Raw genomic sequence first — 17,709 nt, 5'->3', positions numbered from 1 at the left:
GATGCAGTTTACCATCACAGGTTTATTGGACCAATTGCCTAGTTCTAATCTGTTTTATTTATGCCTGGAGCTGTCTTTCTCATATGTAATTGTTTTGTTCTGTCTGTCTGAAAAATCCTTAAGCATAAACTCCTGTAGCCAATTTGAAAAAGTAACAATACTCACAGCCATTTATAATGACATTTCTGCACCTATTATGATACATATGGTTCACATGTATTAGTGTTAACAAAGAAAACAAGAAGGTAGCCTGTGTTAAAGACATTATTCGTAAAAATGTCCCTATCTGATAACATGTCCAGGGATGTACATTAGTTTCTCTGTAGTTATGACTTTGACAGTTATCAGTGAATTTGGAAATATTTAGTTTTGTTTTAATCATTTTCTTAAATATACTAAATCCTCATCATTCATGGGGGGGAGAGAGGCAAGAACTTGCCATGGATAATAAACCAAAGCCTCTGGATTCCACTAAGGCTGCTGGCAATGACATTAAGACTGCGATGACATATAGCGGTCAACTCCTCCATGGATATAACTTCGAAGGTTCAGTTTGTAAATGTCAGCTTGTCAAAACAAGCCGAACATACTAGCACTCCAGGCTCAGCTCCAACTTCCAACCTAACCAAGTTCCTGAATGAGTCTTCTCAAGTTTCAACCTGACTCCAGCAGCACACTCCGTGTTGTGACAAACAGAATTCACTGGGCACCACAGGAGACGGTTCCGGAGGAAGGCTCTTTATCTACCAACACTCCTCGTGGTACTCAGCCAATCTCATGACTGTGCAGATCCATCGATAGTAAGTCAGCATGAGGACTTTGTATATATAGAATAAATCAATTAATAAATTTATGTGCACAACACAAGGCCTGAGTCCTCAGCATTTACTCACATGTACACCTAGAATTTGGACGCAAAACATAGCTTAAAAGATTGAAGGACTTTGCGAATGAGTAAACTGTGTGACTATAAAATGCCAGTGGCTCCTTGATCATTTACTTTGAGGTCTTGCGACTGAGCACTCAAATGCAACTACTCTTGAATTGGGTGGTTTCCTTTAATGTTTACAACAAACTGTTACCAGCAATACTGCCGAACTTCACATTAAAACCCATTATAGCATGCCTACCTTGCCACAATCTATGGGTATCTACTCCGGCTTGGTTCAGAATTCTCACTTGGCATCTTTAACGGCACTGCAAAGGATGTAAATAGATTTCTTACACTGCTCACGATAGTTTAACTTGAATGCTACAGACTTGGACTTCGCCTGGGAGTGGACCTCACATTTCATCCATGGTTTCTGGTTGGGGATCACACATATCATCATCTTTGGTATATAAACCTCTACACGCCTGCTGATGAAGTCTGTGACAGTAGTGGCATATTCATCTAAGTTAGCCGCAAAATCGTTGAATTTGAACCAGTCCACCGACTCAAAACAGTCACAAAGGATCTCATCTGTTTCCTTGGACCAGCACAGCACCACTTTCTGCACAGGATTCTCCCATTTCAGTTTCTTGTAAGCAGGGAGTAGAAGCACAGCCAGGTGATCAGATTTACCAAAGTGCAGTCTGGTAATGGAGTGGTAAGTGTCCAAGCAATATCCTGGTGAATTTCCTGTACTCTCTTTCCAACACAACCACATCCTTTCTTTGGTGTGACAACCCAAAATACACAAAATACTCCAAGTACAGTCTAACCAGGAATTTGTAAATTTGCAATGAAATGCCCCAACGTTTATATTCCATGCCCTGATCTATGAAGTTAAGCAAACTTTATGACTTGTAAGAAAATAACTGCAGACGCTGGTACAAATCGAAGGTAATTATTCACAAAATGCTGGAGTAACTCAGCAGGTCAGGCAGCATCTCAGGGGAGAAGGAATGGGTGACGTTTCGGGTCGAGACCCTTCTTCAAACTGAAGAACTTTATGTCTTCTTCACCATCCCATCTACTCATGCTGCCACTTTCAGGGAACTATGGACTTGAACCAGAAATAATGGGATAATGAGGACAAATTTTGTATTTAAAAATCAGGTTTGTTTTTGCATAGTTTAACCAAATTTGGATGAATTATGCAATACAAGCCAGCACACCTAATAGGAAAGTCAAGACTAATTTGTCTTGTGTAATGTACATGGAAAACGAGATGAATTAAAAGTTGAAATTTATAACTCAAAATTAAGAAAAATAGATTCAGTGCTTGGGTCCCAATTGTTAGATTGATTTGGGACTGCTTTGCGGATTGGAAGTTAATTTATGTTATTTGTACAGTTGCACATAATGCATTCAATTTGGGAGATTTTGAATGTGCAACTTGACAACAGCAAAATGAAGATAAAGATAATATTAGCCTTTGTTTTGGTTCTGCATTTCAGCTGGACTTGAGAAAGAACATCCATATATTGATATATAGTCGCTCAGTTATTGCTGGTTTCCATTTATATCTAAATTATGCAAAAGAAAACATTGACCAAAATTTGACCTAAAGAAAATTTGGTTAATGCCCCTAAAAAGATTAGTCAGCAGCTTGTTCCAGACTGGCAAACATTTTAGAGCACTGCACTGGTAGTTCTGTAGCATGTGTGACCCAGGACTCCAAAGAATCAGTCCTGCACACTTAAGGCCTTTCCTTTGGATGCATCACCATTGCATAGAGCAGGAAGGAAATTAGATGAACCCCGATTGGGGAAGAGGTCCAAAGGGTCTCTAGGCGATGAGCATGCGTGAAAAAGGGAGGGCAGGGGTTCATAAACAAGGGTGGATCGGTCCTAACTGATGGGTAGAAGTGTCAGGGCAAAGGCTAATGGCTCAGGATGGAAGAGGATTGGTAAGATTTATAGTTGGGGAGTTGTTTGGGGGGTGGGGGGGGGGGAGTTGTTTGGAGGTTGATTAAATTTATGATCACCAATTGGGAGGGATAAGGGAAATCGGGGTTTTCGTGATCAGTTGGTAGGGCTACTGAAAGAGCCACCCTTAAAGGAGCCTACCTGAATCAGATTCCCAATGTGAACCCGAGATCTCTGTAGGCAATCCCTCACTAAGTCCTGCAGAAGCAGGCCTGGCAGACATTGCAAACATTGCAGTTCATGCATGCGTAGTTGAAAATTATTCAAGTGGCTTCTGGAAAGTATGATCAATATATTAGATATGTGGAGAACCCAGAACAAATCAGTCTGTGCATCTCTCGTGAAGTCCTCATTTTCCAAAACTGCTATTTTTCACCGAAGTTGGATCATACAGTGGACAAAAATGTGTCTCCACTTGATCCAATTCTAACCATTTATCTTTATCACTTTGCTTTGTTACTGTCAACATTCCAGTAATGATAGCCACAAGCTATCATGAGGCTATCATAATTATTGCAGAACTGAGTAACACTCAATTGCTTTGACTGAAAAAGTTTAAAATAATTGGTCCATAAATTAGTTGTTTATTTGTGGCAGAATGGCAGGAAAAATAACTGGCTAATTATGAATAGTGAATTGATATGATTTTTATTTATGTTTAGAATTTAAACTACTCTGGTGAGCACAGAATGACTGGTGAGGGATAACTGTCATTTCTACTTTGTCCTTCTATTAAATGCCCAATCCTACTTCAAAGCCTCTATCATTACTGCTCCCCTTGAAAACCATCCGTTAACGCGTACATTTATGAAAACCACTTATCCTTCCTATCCTCGCCAAAACCTTAGCTCATTTTCCATATCCTCCCACATGCATCACTCCCAGAACTATTGGATTAAATGCCTCCAATCAGATTTTTGCATGTATCACAGAACAAAACAGCCTTGTTCAAAGTCACGAATAGAGACCTGTTGCAATCTATCCCTTCCTGACCACTCTGCAATTGTTGATGTTCCTGAGTAAGGCATCCTCCTCCATGTTGTCTTGTTGAATAGAGCTGGATAGGATAGCACGGTGTAGAGCTAATGTCTTACAGCGCCAGAGACCCGGATTTGATCCTGACTATGGGTGCTTGTCTGTACGGAGTTTGTACATTCTCCCCATGACCTGTGTGGGTTTTCTCCGAGATCTTCTGTTCCCTCCCACATTCCAAAGATGTATGGGTTTGTAAGTTAATTGGTATAAATGTTCCTAGTGTGTGTAGGGTAGTGTTAATGTGCGGGGATCGCTGGTTGGTGTGGACTCAGTGGGCCGAAGTGCCTGTTTCCGTGCTGTATCTCTAAACTAAACTACTCACCTGCTTCCAATTTCATCGCTCCAATTGTACGCACTTTTACCTCTGTTGTCAGATTTACTGAAGGGCCTCCTTTATAGTGTTATTATGATTTGTTTATCTTACTGTTATGTTGTTCCATTTCCCTTTTAAGTGCACTGGATATTTCTATTCAAAGACATTACACAGTTCTGAACATGCCCAGTATCTTGGAAATGGCATTAAGAATACGATCATTGTCCTTATCCAGTTCTATCACCGTTGTTTACATTGTGCTCATCAGTGAGTTTATAGAATTATGATTTTATAAATGATAGAATTCTATAGTTTATAGAATCACAGATACATACAAAGGCTGAGATAGTCAAAGTTTATGCCCTTCTGTTTCACATTAAGATGCTGTGCTTTAGTGATCTCGCACAAAGGACATATATTTTCTAATGTATACCTACAACGCCATCTTCACCACAATTTCTTTTGACTTTTTACTCCCTCTATATATATATAGTCAGGATCGTTAGGATCAAACATCCATCCGGGATGGGCATGAATTTTTTTCAGCCATTCACTGTGAAAGTTGAAGCCAATGTCATAGTCTCCATCACAAGTACTGTTGCCTTGCCATTGGCTCTACTCTCCCTAGCATATGGCAGAGTTGGTAGCAGGTAATATCCATATCATTAGTAAAAACACCACTTTCCCCTTTGAAATGCTGTTCAAATCTGCCCTTTTTCACAGTTGAAATGGTCCTCCACGTCTCTAGATTCAACAATTCAACATATTCTCCGTCAGGACAGTTCGTTTGTTTGTTTTTATGTCTTGACTGTATTGTAAAGCGTCTTTGAGCATCTGGAAAAGCGCTATATAAAATAAATGTTTATTATTATTATTATTATTATTATTATTCTTGGTTGATCTTCGTCATACTACTCTGTGCACTCTGTTCCCCTTTTCAAAATGTTCACCAAGTCATGTGCACCCATCGTCATTATCTTTGCTTTCATGTGTTGGCATTGCCGTGATTTCAAAATTCAAGGGTTTGAGTGTGAAAAAACATGCCTATAAACATGGAATTATCAGAGAAGTGATCTTATATATGACATTGTCATTGACAATAGTGTCTAAATAGATCATTCAGAATATTACTTTAATACAAACTTCCAGAGGAATGCTTGAAGACGCATGTTAATTTTAGGTTTGATGTCCACAGTGTGTTTAAGTGTATAGTCATAATTTATTTACAGAATAGCGGAAAAATAACTTTGTAATCATTTAGGAAGCAATTGAGTGCAACAATATGGGAGCAATGCATGAATTATTGTTGGTTTTTTAAATTAAGATGGGCTGATTTGTCATTCTCTTCTGAAATTAGTTCAAAAGCTGGCGTCATCAATTGCAGAGCCTGAGAAGTCTCTGACTTCCAAGTGTTGCACACAGCACCTAATGTTCCCCAGCTTCTATTCCTGTTATCCTGTTAACCATGTGGAATATAGCATTACTCCCTTGAAAGGAAAAGAAAATTCCAAGGGAATACATTTTGTTAAAAGTATTCCTACCTTTTACATAGAAAAATAATGGACTCAGAAATAGGGCAATAAGTTCAAATTGGCCAGGGAAGCAAAGGGCCCAGGAGAAATATTTTAGAGGTTGTGGGTGTTGATTCTCCACTCTTTAGCATGGCATTCCAAGGTCAGACAGTTCTCAGGTCATTGTAAAGTTGTCGCTGATTGCAGTGGAGCCTTCCCATAATTAGCATCTCTCAAGTGGTACAAGAGGAATGGAGGGGGGGGGGGGGGGGGCTTAGGTTCCTATGTTGTGAAGAAAACTGATATGTAAAGAAAAAAGGCCAAAGAAATTTATGGAAGAAGTACTTTGAAAGAAAGGGCTGCGTTAGATTTTCATTGACCTAAGGTTCACCCACCACTTATTGGTAATTACCGCAGTTACTGTGAGAATGTTCAAATACCTCTTCAATTATTGAAGTGGTTTAATGACCTATCCAACTCACCTTTTTTAATCCCATTTTGTAGTATCCCAGTTTGTACTTTTTTTCACTATTAAAGACTGCTATTTTCTCTCTTCCTACATTTTGTTTTATTGAATTAGTATTCAATTGCAGCAATTGGGAGAATTGGAAAGCCACTGATAAAGTACATTGCTTTCCCTAAGAACTCTTTGGATGGCTCTGTTTGAATATTGATTTAAATGTCAGGGGGAAAAATTGAGCTGATTTTTCTATTTTAATCGTTTTATAAATTCAAAACCATTCATTTAATTCTGCCAGCCACCACCTCATTCATCAGTGAAGTCCTCATTTGTAGAGGTAACAACTGAACTTACTTTAGTTTAGAGTTACTACATGGAAACAGGCCCTTTGGCCCACAGAGTCCTCACTGACCATCGATCAGCCATTCACACTTGTTCTACGTTTTCCCACATTCACATCTACTCCCTACATGCTGCGGGCAATTAACCTAAAAACTCGCACATCATTGGGTGGTGGGATGTGGGAGAAAACCAGAGAAGCCAGAGGAAACCCATGCAGTCACAGGGAGAATGTGCAAATTCCACACAGACAGCACCTGAGATTAGGATCGAACCCAGGTATCTGATGCTTCTTCTTCTTCTTCTTACGTTTGAGGCAGTAGAAGTTATGTAACGCCCTTCAGGTGCTGTATCCAGTGCAATGTGCTGTTGTCGAGGGCCGTGAGGTCTACCCCTCCACCAGGGGGACGGAGGACAGCGCAGTCGTAAATGATGTGCTGCGCTGTTTGCTGGTCTGCCCCACACACGCAGGCTGCTGATCTGATGCTGAGGCAGCAGCTCTACTAGCTGTGCCACTGTGCCACCCCTAACTGAAGAACTGAGGAAAAATAATTAATCAGAACTTTTAAATCAGTAGTTATACTTAGTCAATGAAAAGGAAATTGGAGAATCTTGAAACAGATTAGGTTGGATTCTTGAAAAGATTTATAGACTGAAAAGAATTGAACCATTGTTAAGTTCTGTAGTTTTGCTGTTTCTGTTCTTTAAACATTAATTTCCAAATAATAGAATTGTATGTAATAGTGGATGTAATTATTGTTATTGTATGTAATAATGGATTTTGTATTCATGCAACACTCTTGCCCTTTCCAACAAACAAACTTAGGAAGGTCTTTCGAACCAGAAGATGATTTAGTAAGATATCCTTGTCAGTGAACCACTTTCGATAGAATATCAAGGACATGTGAGTGAACAGGCCAATCAATCTACCAAGTAGCAATTTAACTAACCAGAAGAATTCTTACTGAGAAGAATTAAAAGACTAAACCAGAAAATGTAAGTTAGTTAATTCAATGGTAAATCATTACAGAACATGAACTATAATAGACAGAAAAGTATTTCTAAGGGATAAAGAGAGATGACAAAAATAAAATGCTTCTTAAATTTATTATTATTATATCTTTTTTTTAAAGGTCCCTAATAATGAGATAAAATCTGCAGGAATTAGTTGCATTTCAGATTAGACTAATTGACCTATTATTGTGGTTAAAAAGGTACTTACCCTGGAATTGACACAACTTAACATTTTCTTTATTATTTAGTGGACATCTATCATATAATTACAGTAGCTTTGTACCATTTAATGTGCATCAACAGAGCTGCCTCAATAGTACAACATATGGAAAAGCGGGGTAATAAGACTAGCAATTTCCTGAATCTTTTATGTCCAACTACATAAGCTGCTGTTCAATGTATACTTTGATAATAGTGAGCATTGAAAACGCTTTGATTCCGCAAGTTTGGGCCATAATGTTGCAATCATTTATAGGTTGAGTAAAAGAAACCTAGTTATATATTTTTGCATTCTTGAAGTACACATTATTCCTCAGAAGGAAAATTTACCAAATTACATTTAATGGCAAGAGTAACCAATTAAAAGTTCTATGAAAAAAGTTATTATGGTACTAATTTTACTGTGTTAATTCATAACAGGAAAATGCAGAAAGGGAGTATACTAGCTTAATTTACAGTTTATAGTCAATGGTGAACTATTTTATGTGGACTCAGTGTGGTAGATTTCTGACACATAAAATATTACTGAGGTGGAACATGAAGCGAATGCCACACCGATAAAGCCAATCCTTCCTACCTATTAGATTGTGTATAGATTGGAAATTTTGACATGAAAATTACATCCCACAACAAAGCAATTATGTCATTGTAGAAGTGAGGCAGGCTTTGTTGTGGGGATGTAATTTTCATGCCCTGGAGGGAATGGACAGGCCAACGGTTTGGGTCAGGACCCGACCTGAAAAGTCAACTGTCCATTCCCGCCACAGATACTATCTCACCTGCCGAGTTCCGACAGCACTTTGTGCTTTGATATTACAGAGAGCTATGTTTTTGCCAAACCTAAGGGGTCTAGGCAGGCTTAGGGAAGCTATATTGCAAGAGCATCTACAGTGCTCTGGAATGATTCGGTAGTTGCATGACCCCATTATCGTTCTACTTTGTGTTTCTCGTGACTTACCGTCTAATGTAATTTGACAGACTAGAGGAGGAGATTGACCTCTAAAGTTAGATTTAGATTGAGATTGGCCTCAAAATAGTTAGTTATATTTAGTTCTTAGGGCTAAAGGAATCAAGGGATATGGGGAAAAAGCAGGAATACTGATTTTGATGATCTACCATGATCATATGGAATGGCGGTGCTGACTCAAAGGGCCGAATGGCTTACTCCTGCATCTATTTTTCTATGTTTCTGTGCTTCTAAGAGTCAGGTTCCCTGCCTTTCTCTGCCTTCTCCTTTTTGAATACAAATGAGCTAGGCCTGAAAGGTCTCCTCACTGTCACTGACATTCCTGTCCTATTGAGACAAGGTAGCTGCCGGCCTCCTTAAAACCGTTGGTCACAGCTCGACTGTGGAGATAGTGCTCTTCGCTGACAAAGTGTGCTGTGAGGAGACCTGTTGGAGGGTGCAACAGTAAACCTTCAGTGCCACCTCATAACACTGGTACTGAAAGTAATATCCATAAATTATACATTTATGGCTGTAAGACAAACTTAACACTGTATGAGGCTATTAAGGGACTATCTCCAAAATAATCGAGAACTTGGATGGCCTTTAGCATTCATTTGAAATGGGAGAAGTTAGCACACAACACTTTCAGTCTGTGGGAACAGGAAATTGCATTCCTGTCCTTAGCCGAATTTGCATTGGTATTCTGTATGTGAGCACATAGTACCAGCAGGGAGGCATTACATGAATTTCCAGGCTATTTTCTGTGCAAGCACGGCCCTTCAGTATACAATTTCCAGATTTGTTTTGATCCATAAAATGTTCCACAGCAGTATATTTAAATTGAAAGCTGACCTAGTTATTTTCGTTCATTGTTTTTGATATAATCCTACAAATTACCATTGTAAATTTTAAGAATTTAATACCTTATAGTGAAATGCAAAATTATGTCATTGTAAAGTTGATTTCCATGCATAAATAAAGTGAATAAAACCATGAACAATGTAATTACTAATGCTATTTACCAATACTTATTATGCTATGCTTAAGCCTGGCAGAATTCAATTGTTATTTTAAATATTTTAATAAATAATAAGCTTTGTTCTTAGGCATTTTTAAAATATCTTATTGATTTGTATTTTTTAAATTGCACAAAATTAGAAATATGGGAGCAATTTAATAATGATAGGATGTCATTTAAAAAAATCAAAAGATACAGCAGAATAATTAGGCCATTCAGCCCATTGCGTCTGCTCCACCATTCAATCATGGCTGATCTATTTTTCCTCCTCAACCCCATTTTCTTGTCTTCTCCCTGTGACCTTTGATGCCCTTACCTATCAATTTCTGTTTTAAAAATGACTTGGTCTCCACAGCCATTTGTGGCAATGAATTCCACAGGTTCACCACCCTCCGTCTAAAAAAATTCCTCCTCATCTCTATTCTAAGGTATGTCTTTATTTTGAGGCTGTGCCCTCTGATCCTTGACTCCCACTATTGGAAACATCCTCTCCACATTCACTCTATCTAGGCCTTTCATTATTCGGTAGGTTTCAATGAGAATCCCCCTCATTAAAAGCTTTATAGCGTCGTGTGACAAATATAATAGATGATTTTATGTCATTAATGCTATTTGCTTTTTTGTGATGTTAGCTCGAGATGCCGTGCTATTGCCATGCTGATGGTCTGCTGCCCCTGTCCTCTGGTCCGGTGTGCTGTGCTGCCCCTAACACTCGTAAAAAACAGATTTGTGCCAAATAGATAATAAAACAAAAGTGGCAAAAGTAATAAGTTCTTGCTATTTTGGTTGATTGTTTGCCCTATTTGTTTTGTTTTTCAGGATTCCCTGTAAGTGTTGTGGATGCTACAGAGTAGATTGCGTCTACTGAGTTAAGGAAACTCATATCTTTTATCAATGTACAGTTTTGTTTTAATCTGATTGATTCACATTTTGTTATTAATTGTATATTTTGGTTAGGGCATTAAAAACAGATGTTGACTGCAGATCATTACTGAAATGCTGTGCCTGTTTTGTAGCTATATACATTTAGTAACTAAAGCTTTCACTTTCGTCAGGCCTGAGGCAGAATTGGCCAACACAGAGTCCTGTGGTCACACGTGCACTTGAGCCGTGTCAATCTAGCTCTCCACAGCGACATAACTCAGCCTTGCCTCTTATTCCCATTTTTATTTATCATTTAAATTTTATAAACCTGGATATTATGAAAGGTCTGTTTTAATAATGTTGCCATACTGGTGGATACGTTCTAAATCTCAACATCCAAGAATGATTAATATTCGTAATTCAGGATTAGTTTTGAGTTTAATTTATTGTCACGGGTGACAAGGTACAGTGAAAAGCTTTTTTGTTGCGTGCTGACCAGTCAGCAGAAAGACAATACATGATTACAATCAATTCATTTACAGTGTATAGATACACCGATCAGCCAAAACATTATGACCTGATGAGCCAAAACATTATGACCACCTGCCTAATATGCTGTTGGTCCTTCATGTGCAGCCCCATTCGCAGCAGGATGCGATGCACAGTGTATAGTGACACATTCCTCCCGTGAACACCATTAAAATTTTCTGTGACTTGTGCCACAGTAGATCTTCTGTCGGTTCGGACCAGACGGGATAGCCTTCATTGACCTCCCGCATTGATGAGCCTTGGGCGCCCAACACCCTGTCGCCGGTTTGTGGTTTGTCCCTCCTCGGACCACTGTCGGTAGGTACTCACCACTGCTGACCGGGAGCACCCCACAAGCCTTGCCGTTTCAGAGATGCTCTGGCCCAGTTGTCTGGCCATTATAATTTGGCCCTTGTCAAAGTCGCTCAGGTCTTTACTCCTGCCCATTTCTCCTGCATCCAACACATCAACTGCAAGAACTGACTGTTCACTTGCTACCTAATATATCCCACCCCTTGACAGGTGCCATTGTACCAAGATAATCAATGTTATTCACTTCGCCTGTCAGTGGTCATAATGATAAGGGAATAACGTTTAGTGCAAGGTAAAGGCAGCAAAGTCGGATCAAGGGTAGTCCAAGGGTCGCCAAAGAGGTAGATAGTAGTTCAACAATGTTCTCTGGCCTATGCATCGGGAATATTTCTCATTTGCCATTTATGTTTAAAGAATTATTCATTTTGTGTAACAGGAAAAATATAATATGTGCATAAAAGATTTGACTGTTTTCTGTTTTCTTTTATGATTGAATCCCAAACTACAGGGAGAACCAGGAAGAGATGGCTATCCGGTAAATGACAATTATATTGACATTTGTTTTATATTCTCTGCATTTACAATGAAATCTAAGAAAGATGGTACACTATTCACTATCAGCTGGTTCATCAAAATATCAGGAATAATATTCTTTCTTAAAGAAACACAGTTTAAAATAACCTTCCTTATCTGATGATTTGGATAGTCCTCTATAGCATATAACTTTTATTAGTAAACTAAAATTGAATCAGGATAATAATTGTGCTTTATATCCTGTTGCTCTTAATTGATCTATGTGCTTAGATTTTTTGACTTAGAATTTTCAACATGATTACAAAAGATTTCATTCACAGATAATGAATGAATGAATGAATGAATGAATGAATGAATACGTTTATTGGCCAAGTATGTGCATATACAAGAATGTGCCTTGATGCTCTGCTCACAAATGATAACACAAACATACAGTTAACAATTAAGAATAAAAGAACAATTAATTTAAAAATCTAATGAAGCAAAGCCCTAAAGAGTTTCAATTGATGTCACAGATACTCTTAATTAAAGGAGAGAGGACCTTATCTCCTCCTTGTGTAGTCAACGGCAGGTATCATTGTCAAATGGACGTGGCAAGATTACAAGTTCCCGTTGGTTTAGAGGTTGATAAACTACCCCCAGGTGTGAACTAGGCCTTCATATACACTGAGTGCTTTTCATTAAGAACAAAACCTCTCAAACCGTGAATACATAGATCATGTGTGACCACCACAAAGATCCTTATGGTTACCTCCCCCATGGATCAGGAAGGTTCACATGACCTATTTATCTTGAGGCAGACATTGAGTAATTGTGGCCACAATAGTGTAATGCAGTGATGCATTCACTGCAGTGAGAGACACAGTTCCTGACCAAAGATAACATTCCACCATGTGCAGGACTCAGAGCAGGGTTGGTGAAGACAGCTACAAAGACAGTGATAGATGTTCTCTGTTTGCCTCCATGGGTGCAGCTTCAAAGACACCAAAGGACCCAATCTCAATAGTGAAACAGTTGCCAGACTTTCATCTTGCTGATCAACTCCATGCCTTCTTCTGTGTAAATTAGGACAACCGGAATCGAGCAGTTCAACATGCCTCACCATGTTACGTATCCAATCCAGAATAAAGCCACAGGGGTACAAGGAACTGCAGAGGCAGTTTTCAAAAAAAGGCACAAAGTGCTGGAGTAACTCAACAGGGCAGGCAGCATATCTGGGCAACATGGATAGATGACGTTTCGGGTCATAGTGGGTAGGAGATCCATTAGCTAATTAACAGTAAATTCCTTTCTGAATATCTTCTACATAAATAAAAAAAACAGGAAATGCTGGAAACACTCAACAAGGCAGGCAGTACATTTGGAGTTTGAAGATTGGAACTGGGAAAGGTTAGAAATCAAACATATTTAAATTGCAAAGAATGCAGATGGATAGGGTAATCAAATAAAACAACTGTGACCAAGAGGGACTAAATGATTCAATAGATACTGGTTCCATTTGTTACAGGCTGATAGCTGATGATATTCATCAGAATTGGCCAGTCTGCGACAAACGGGGAAGGTGATTATCTGAAATTATTGAATTCAACGTTGAGCCCCAAAAGCTGTAACATGCCTCAGTGAAAGACAAGATACTTTTTTTTTTAAGAGTTTACAATTGACTTTACTGTGCCACAGTGTAAAATGCCAAAGCTGATGAAGTTAGAGTTGGAGTACGATGGATAATTAAAGTGAACACAAGTATTCGGTCAAAACACCAAGTACTGGAGGATCTCAGCCGGTCAGGCAGTAGGGGCGGCACAGTTGCGCAGCAGTAGAGTTACTGCCTTTTGTGGAAGGGTGATAGATTCAAAGGCATCTGTGGGGCTGTGATGAGTATTGCTGCTAACCTATCCCCTGAGATAGAAATGAGAGATGAATCAGAGATGGACTTTTTGAAAAGTGTGGGCAATTTGGCATCAATATTGATGAAACTTATACAAAAGCTGGAAGCCGCGCCCATACAGTTGTAGTGGGTCTGGACGCGGCAGGAATCAGGGAAGACGCCAGGTAAGAATTAACAATAACTTTAATGCAGCATCAGAACATCCACTCTCGTCAGTCTCCCACACGAGTCAACTCTAGCCCCTTCAGGCAAACCCCGTAGCACCAGACCCCTCTACAGCCCTGTCCACTCAGTGCCGAGGGGAATGACCCAGGGAGTGGCCTAACCTCCGGGCACTGCCACACAGTCATCTATGTACTAACAGAGAGATGAGGATGAGGACATGATTAGAACTGAAACAAAGGTTGTTTCACATATCAAACAGGGAAACAGGCATAGCCTGGACCCATGCAAGATACCCACCAGTGGCACTTTGATTTAAAGAAAAAGAGTAGAGATTTTGAAAAAATGTTTACATTGCAAAAAGGTTTAGTTAAGTAAAGAAAGGTGGTGGTGGAGGAGTACTCATTAAGGCACAGTCCAGGGATTTCTTCCAATCTCGTGTGCTGCATTCAGTGCTCATAATGTAATTCTCCACTCTAGATTGAGCGACTGCCTTGTAGAGCATCTCCATAGATGATCTTGAGTTTGCAGTTGCCCATCTCTTAAATTCTCCATTCCATGCCAAACCTGATATCTTTCAATGGCCGCTTACAATGTTTCGGTGAAGCCCAACATAAGTTCAAGATAGACCCTAAAAGCTGGAGTAACTCAGCGGGTCAGACAGCAGCTCTGGAGAAAAGGAATAGACAATGTTTCGGGTTGGAACCCTTCTTCAGAATAAAGAAGACTGAAAAAGGGTCCCGACCCGAAACGTCACCTATTCCTTTTCCCCAGCTTTTTGTGTCGATCTTCGGTTTAAACCAGCATCTGCAGTTCCTTCCTACAGCAACATAAGCTCAATGGACCTCATACCACTTTCTGACTACGCATGTTATATTCCTTGGACTTAGACATTGAATTCAACAGTTTCAGATAAACAGTCATTCCAGCTTGTTTCAGAATTGGCCAGGACACTAACCTGCAATGTTAACTCCATGTTTTTTCACTCCACAGATGTTATTTGACCTGCTAAATATTTCCAGCATTTCTTGTATATCAGACTTTGAGCAAACTGTGACATTTGACACTACCATGGCATATTTTTCTTTGTCTTCATTCATCTCCTATTAACATATTTAACAGACAGATCTACTCCAACTAACCTACCTCTCTGCCACCACAACCACCTATTGACTCATTCAGCCTGTTTCCATTTTTCTGTTTGTCCTCTCCACCTCTCCCCTTCTCCCCATCTTAAAATATGTATGAATAATAGACTGCAGATGTTGTAATCTTGAGGGGGGAAAAACAAACAACTGGAGGAACTCAGTGGGTCAGGCAGCACCTGTGGAGGCAAGAGAGATGGTCGATGTTTCCAATCATAAGGTCCCAAGTGATAGGAACAGAATTAGGCCATTTGGCCCATCAAGTCTACGCCATTCAATCATGGCTGATCTATCACTCCCTCCTAACCCCATTCTCCTGCCATCTCCCCATAACCACTGACACCCGTATGGGACCGTGCATTGGGACTTAGAGGGCGGAGGAGAGATGGCCAGAGTAGATAGATGAGAAGGAGGACTGGCAAGTGGAACCAAGTGAGGAGATGGGGGTCAGGTGAGGGAAGGGAGTCTGGAAGGTGATAAGTGGAGACACAAGACAGCAGCTGCTGGAATTAGATGTGAGGAACATGATAAGTGGAAACAGATGTAGAAGGCCCCATGGGCTGGTAGAATCAGTTGGGGGAAGTGGGTAGGAGATCCATTAGATTGTATTGTGGGTGCTAGGCAGATGGAACCAGATGAGGAAGGGGAAAGAAACTCTGCAACAGGGGCAGGGGGAGGAGAGGATTGTAAAGAGAAGGATGAGAGAATCTGGGGTAGATCAAAGGAAGAATGGAACAGGGTGCAGGTGCAGACTATCTAAAATTGGAAAATCCACTGTATATATCAATGGATTGTGGACTAACCAGGTGGAATATGAGATTTTATTTTTCTAGGTTGCATTTGGCCTCACCCAGGCAGTGAGGAGGATCAAGGACAGACAAGGAAGTGGAAGAATGACAAGGGGAGTTGAAATGACATGCAGCCAGGAGCTTAGGATGGTCATTTGGACAGAGTGCAGGTCATAGAGTCATAGAGTGATACAGTGTGGAAACAGGCCCTTCGGCCCAACTCACTGACACCGGCCAACAATGTCCCAGCTACCCTAGTCCCACTTCCCTGCACTTGGTCCATAACCCTCCAAACCTGTCCTAGCCATGTACCTGTCCAGTTGTTTCTTAAACAATGGGATAGTCCCAGCCTCAGCTACCTCCTCTTGTTCCATACACCCACCACCCTCTGTGTGAAAAGGTTACCCCTCGAATTCCTATTAAATCTTTTCCCCTTCACCTTGAACCTATTTCCTCTGGTTCTCGATTCCTCTACTCTGGGTAAAAGACTCTGTGCATCTACCCGATCTATTCCTCTCATGATTTTGTATACCTCTATAAGATCTCCCCTCATCCTCCTGTGCTCCATGGAATAGAGACCCAGCCTACTCAACCTCTCCCTATAGCTCACACCCTCTAGTCCTGGCAATATCCTCATAAATCTTTTCTGAACCCTTTCAAGCTTGACAATATCTTTCCTATAACATGGTGCCCTGAACTGAACACAATATTCTAAATGCGATCTAACCAACGTCTTATACAACTGCAAAATGACCTCCCAACTTCTATACTCAATACTCTGACTGATGAAGGCCAAAGTGCCAAAAGCCTTTTTGACCACCTTATCTCCTGCGACTCGACCCTCAAGGAACCATGCACTTGTACTCCTAGATCCCTCTGCTCTACAACACTACCCAGAGGCCTACCATTTACTGTGTAGTTCCTGCCCTTGTTCGACGTCGCAAAATGCAACACCTCACACTTCTCGGTATTAAATTCCATCAACCATTCCTCCACCCCCCTGGCGAATCGATCCAGATCCTGCTGCAATCATTCACAACCATCTTCATTATCTGCAAAACCACTAACTTTTGGATCATCAGCAAACTTGCTAATCTTGCCCTGTATGTTCTCATCCAAATCTTTGATGTAAATGACAAACAGTAACGGGCCCAGCACCGAACCCCGTAGCACACCATGATTCATAGGCTTCCATTCTGAGAAGCAACCTTCCACCATCACCCTTTGCTTCCTTCCATGGAGCCAATTTGCTATCCATTCAACTATCCTTGGATCCCATGAGATCTAAACTTCCAGAGCAGCCTACCAAGTGGCATCTTGTCGAACGCCTTACTAAAGTCCATGTACAAAACATCTACAGCTCTGCCCTCATCAACCTTTTTGCTCATGTCTTCAGAAAAATCAATCAGTTTTGTGAGACATGACCTCTGATGTACAAAACCATGCTGACTGTCCCTAATCAGCCCTTGCCCATCCAAATGCCTCTATATCCTATCCCTCAGAATACTCTCCAGGAACTTACCAACTACAGATGTTAAGCTCACCGACCTATATTTCCCAGCATTTTCCCTGCAGCCCTTTTTGAAAAGAGGCACAACATTTGCCAACATTAAGGTGTTCCTTAAAACCTAGTCCTTATTCTATGGATGGACCCACTGATGTGCAGGAGATCATATTGAGAGCATCAAATGCAGTACATAGGATTGACCTAGAAGGGCTGTTTAGGTCCCTGAATGATGATGAGGGAATGTTGCATCCTCTATGGTTGCACTGGAAAGTG

General features: G+C 40.3%; 1 protein-coding gene across 1 annotated transcript in view; it reads left to right on the top strand.

Moving 5' to 3' along the window:
* The window catches only part of col23a1a (collagen type XXIII alpha 1 chain a), a 117,601-nt gene that overhangs the window by 35,231 nt on the left and 64,661 nt on the right, over nucleotides 1–17,709 (top strand). The window contains exon 5 of the mRNA XM_078411297.1: nucleotides 11,924–11,950. Coding sequence (XP_078267423.1) covers nucleotides 11,924–11,950 — 27 coding nt within the window. The remainder of the gene's footprint in view (nucleotides 1–11,923; nucleotides 11,951–17,709) is intronic.

The sequence above is a fragment of the Rhinoraja longicauda genome, chromosome 14 (assembly GCF_053455715.1).
Source record: "Rhinoraja longicauda isolate Sanriku21f chromosome 14, sRhiLon1.1, whole genome shotgun sequence".
Taxonomy (NCBI): Eukaryota; Metazoa; Chordata; class Chondrichthyes; order Rajiformes; family Arhynchobatidae; genus Rhinoraja; species Rhinoraja longicauda.
The sequence above is the reverse complement of the archived record's forward strand: the minus strand, read 5'-3'. Positions and strand labels throughout refer to the sequence as shown.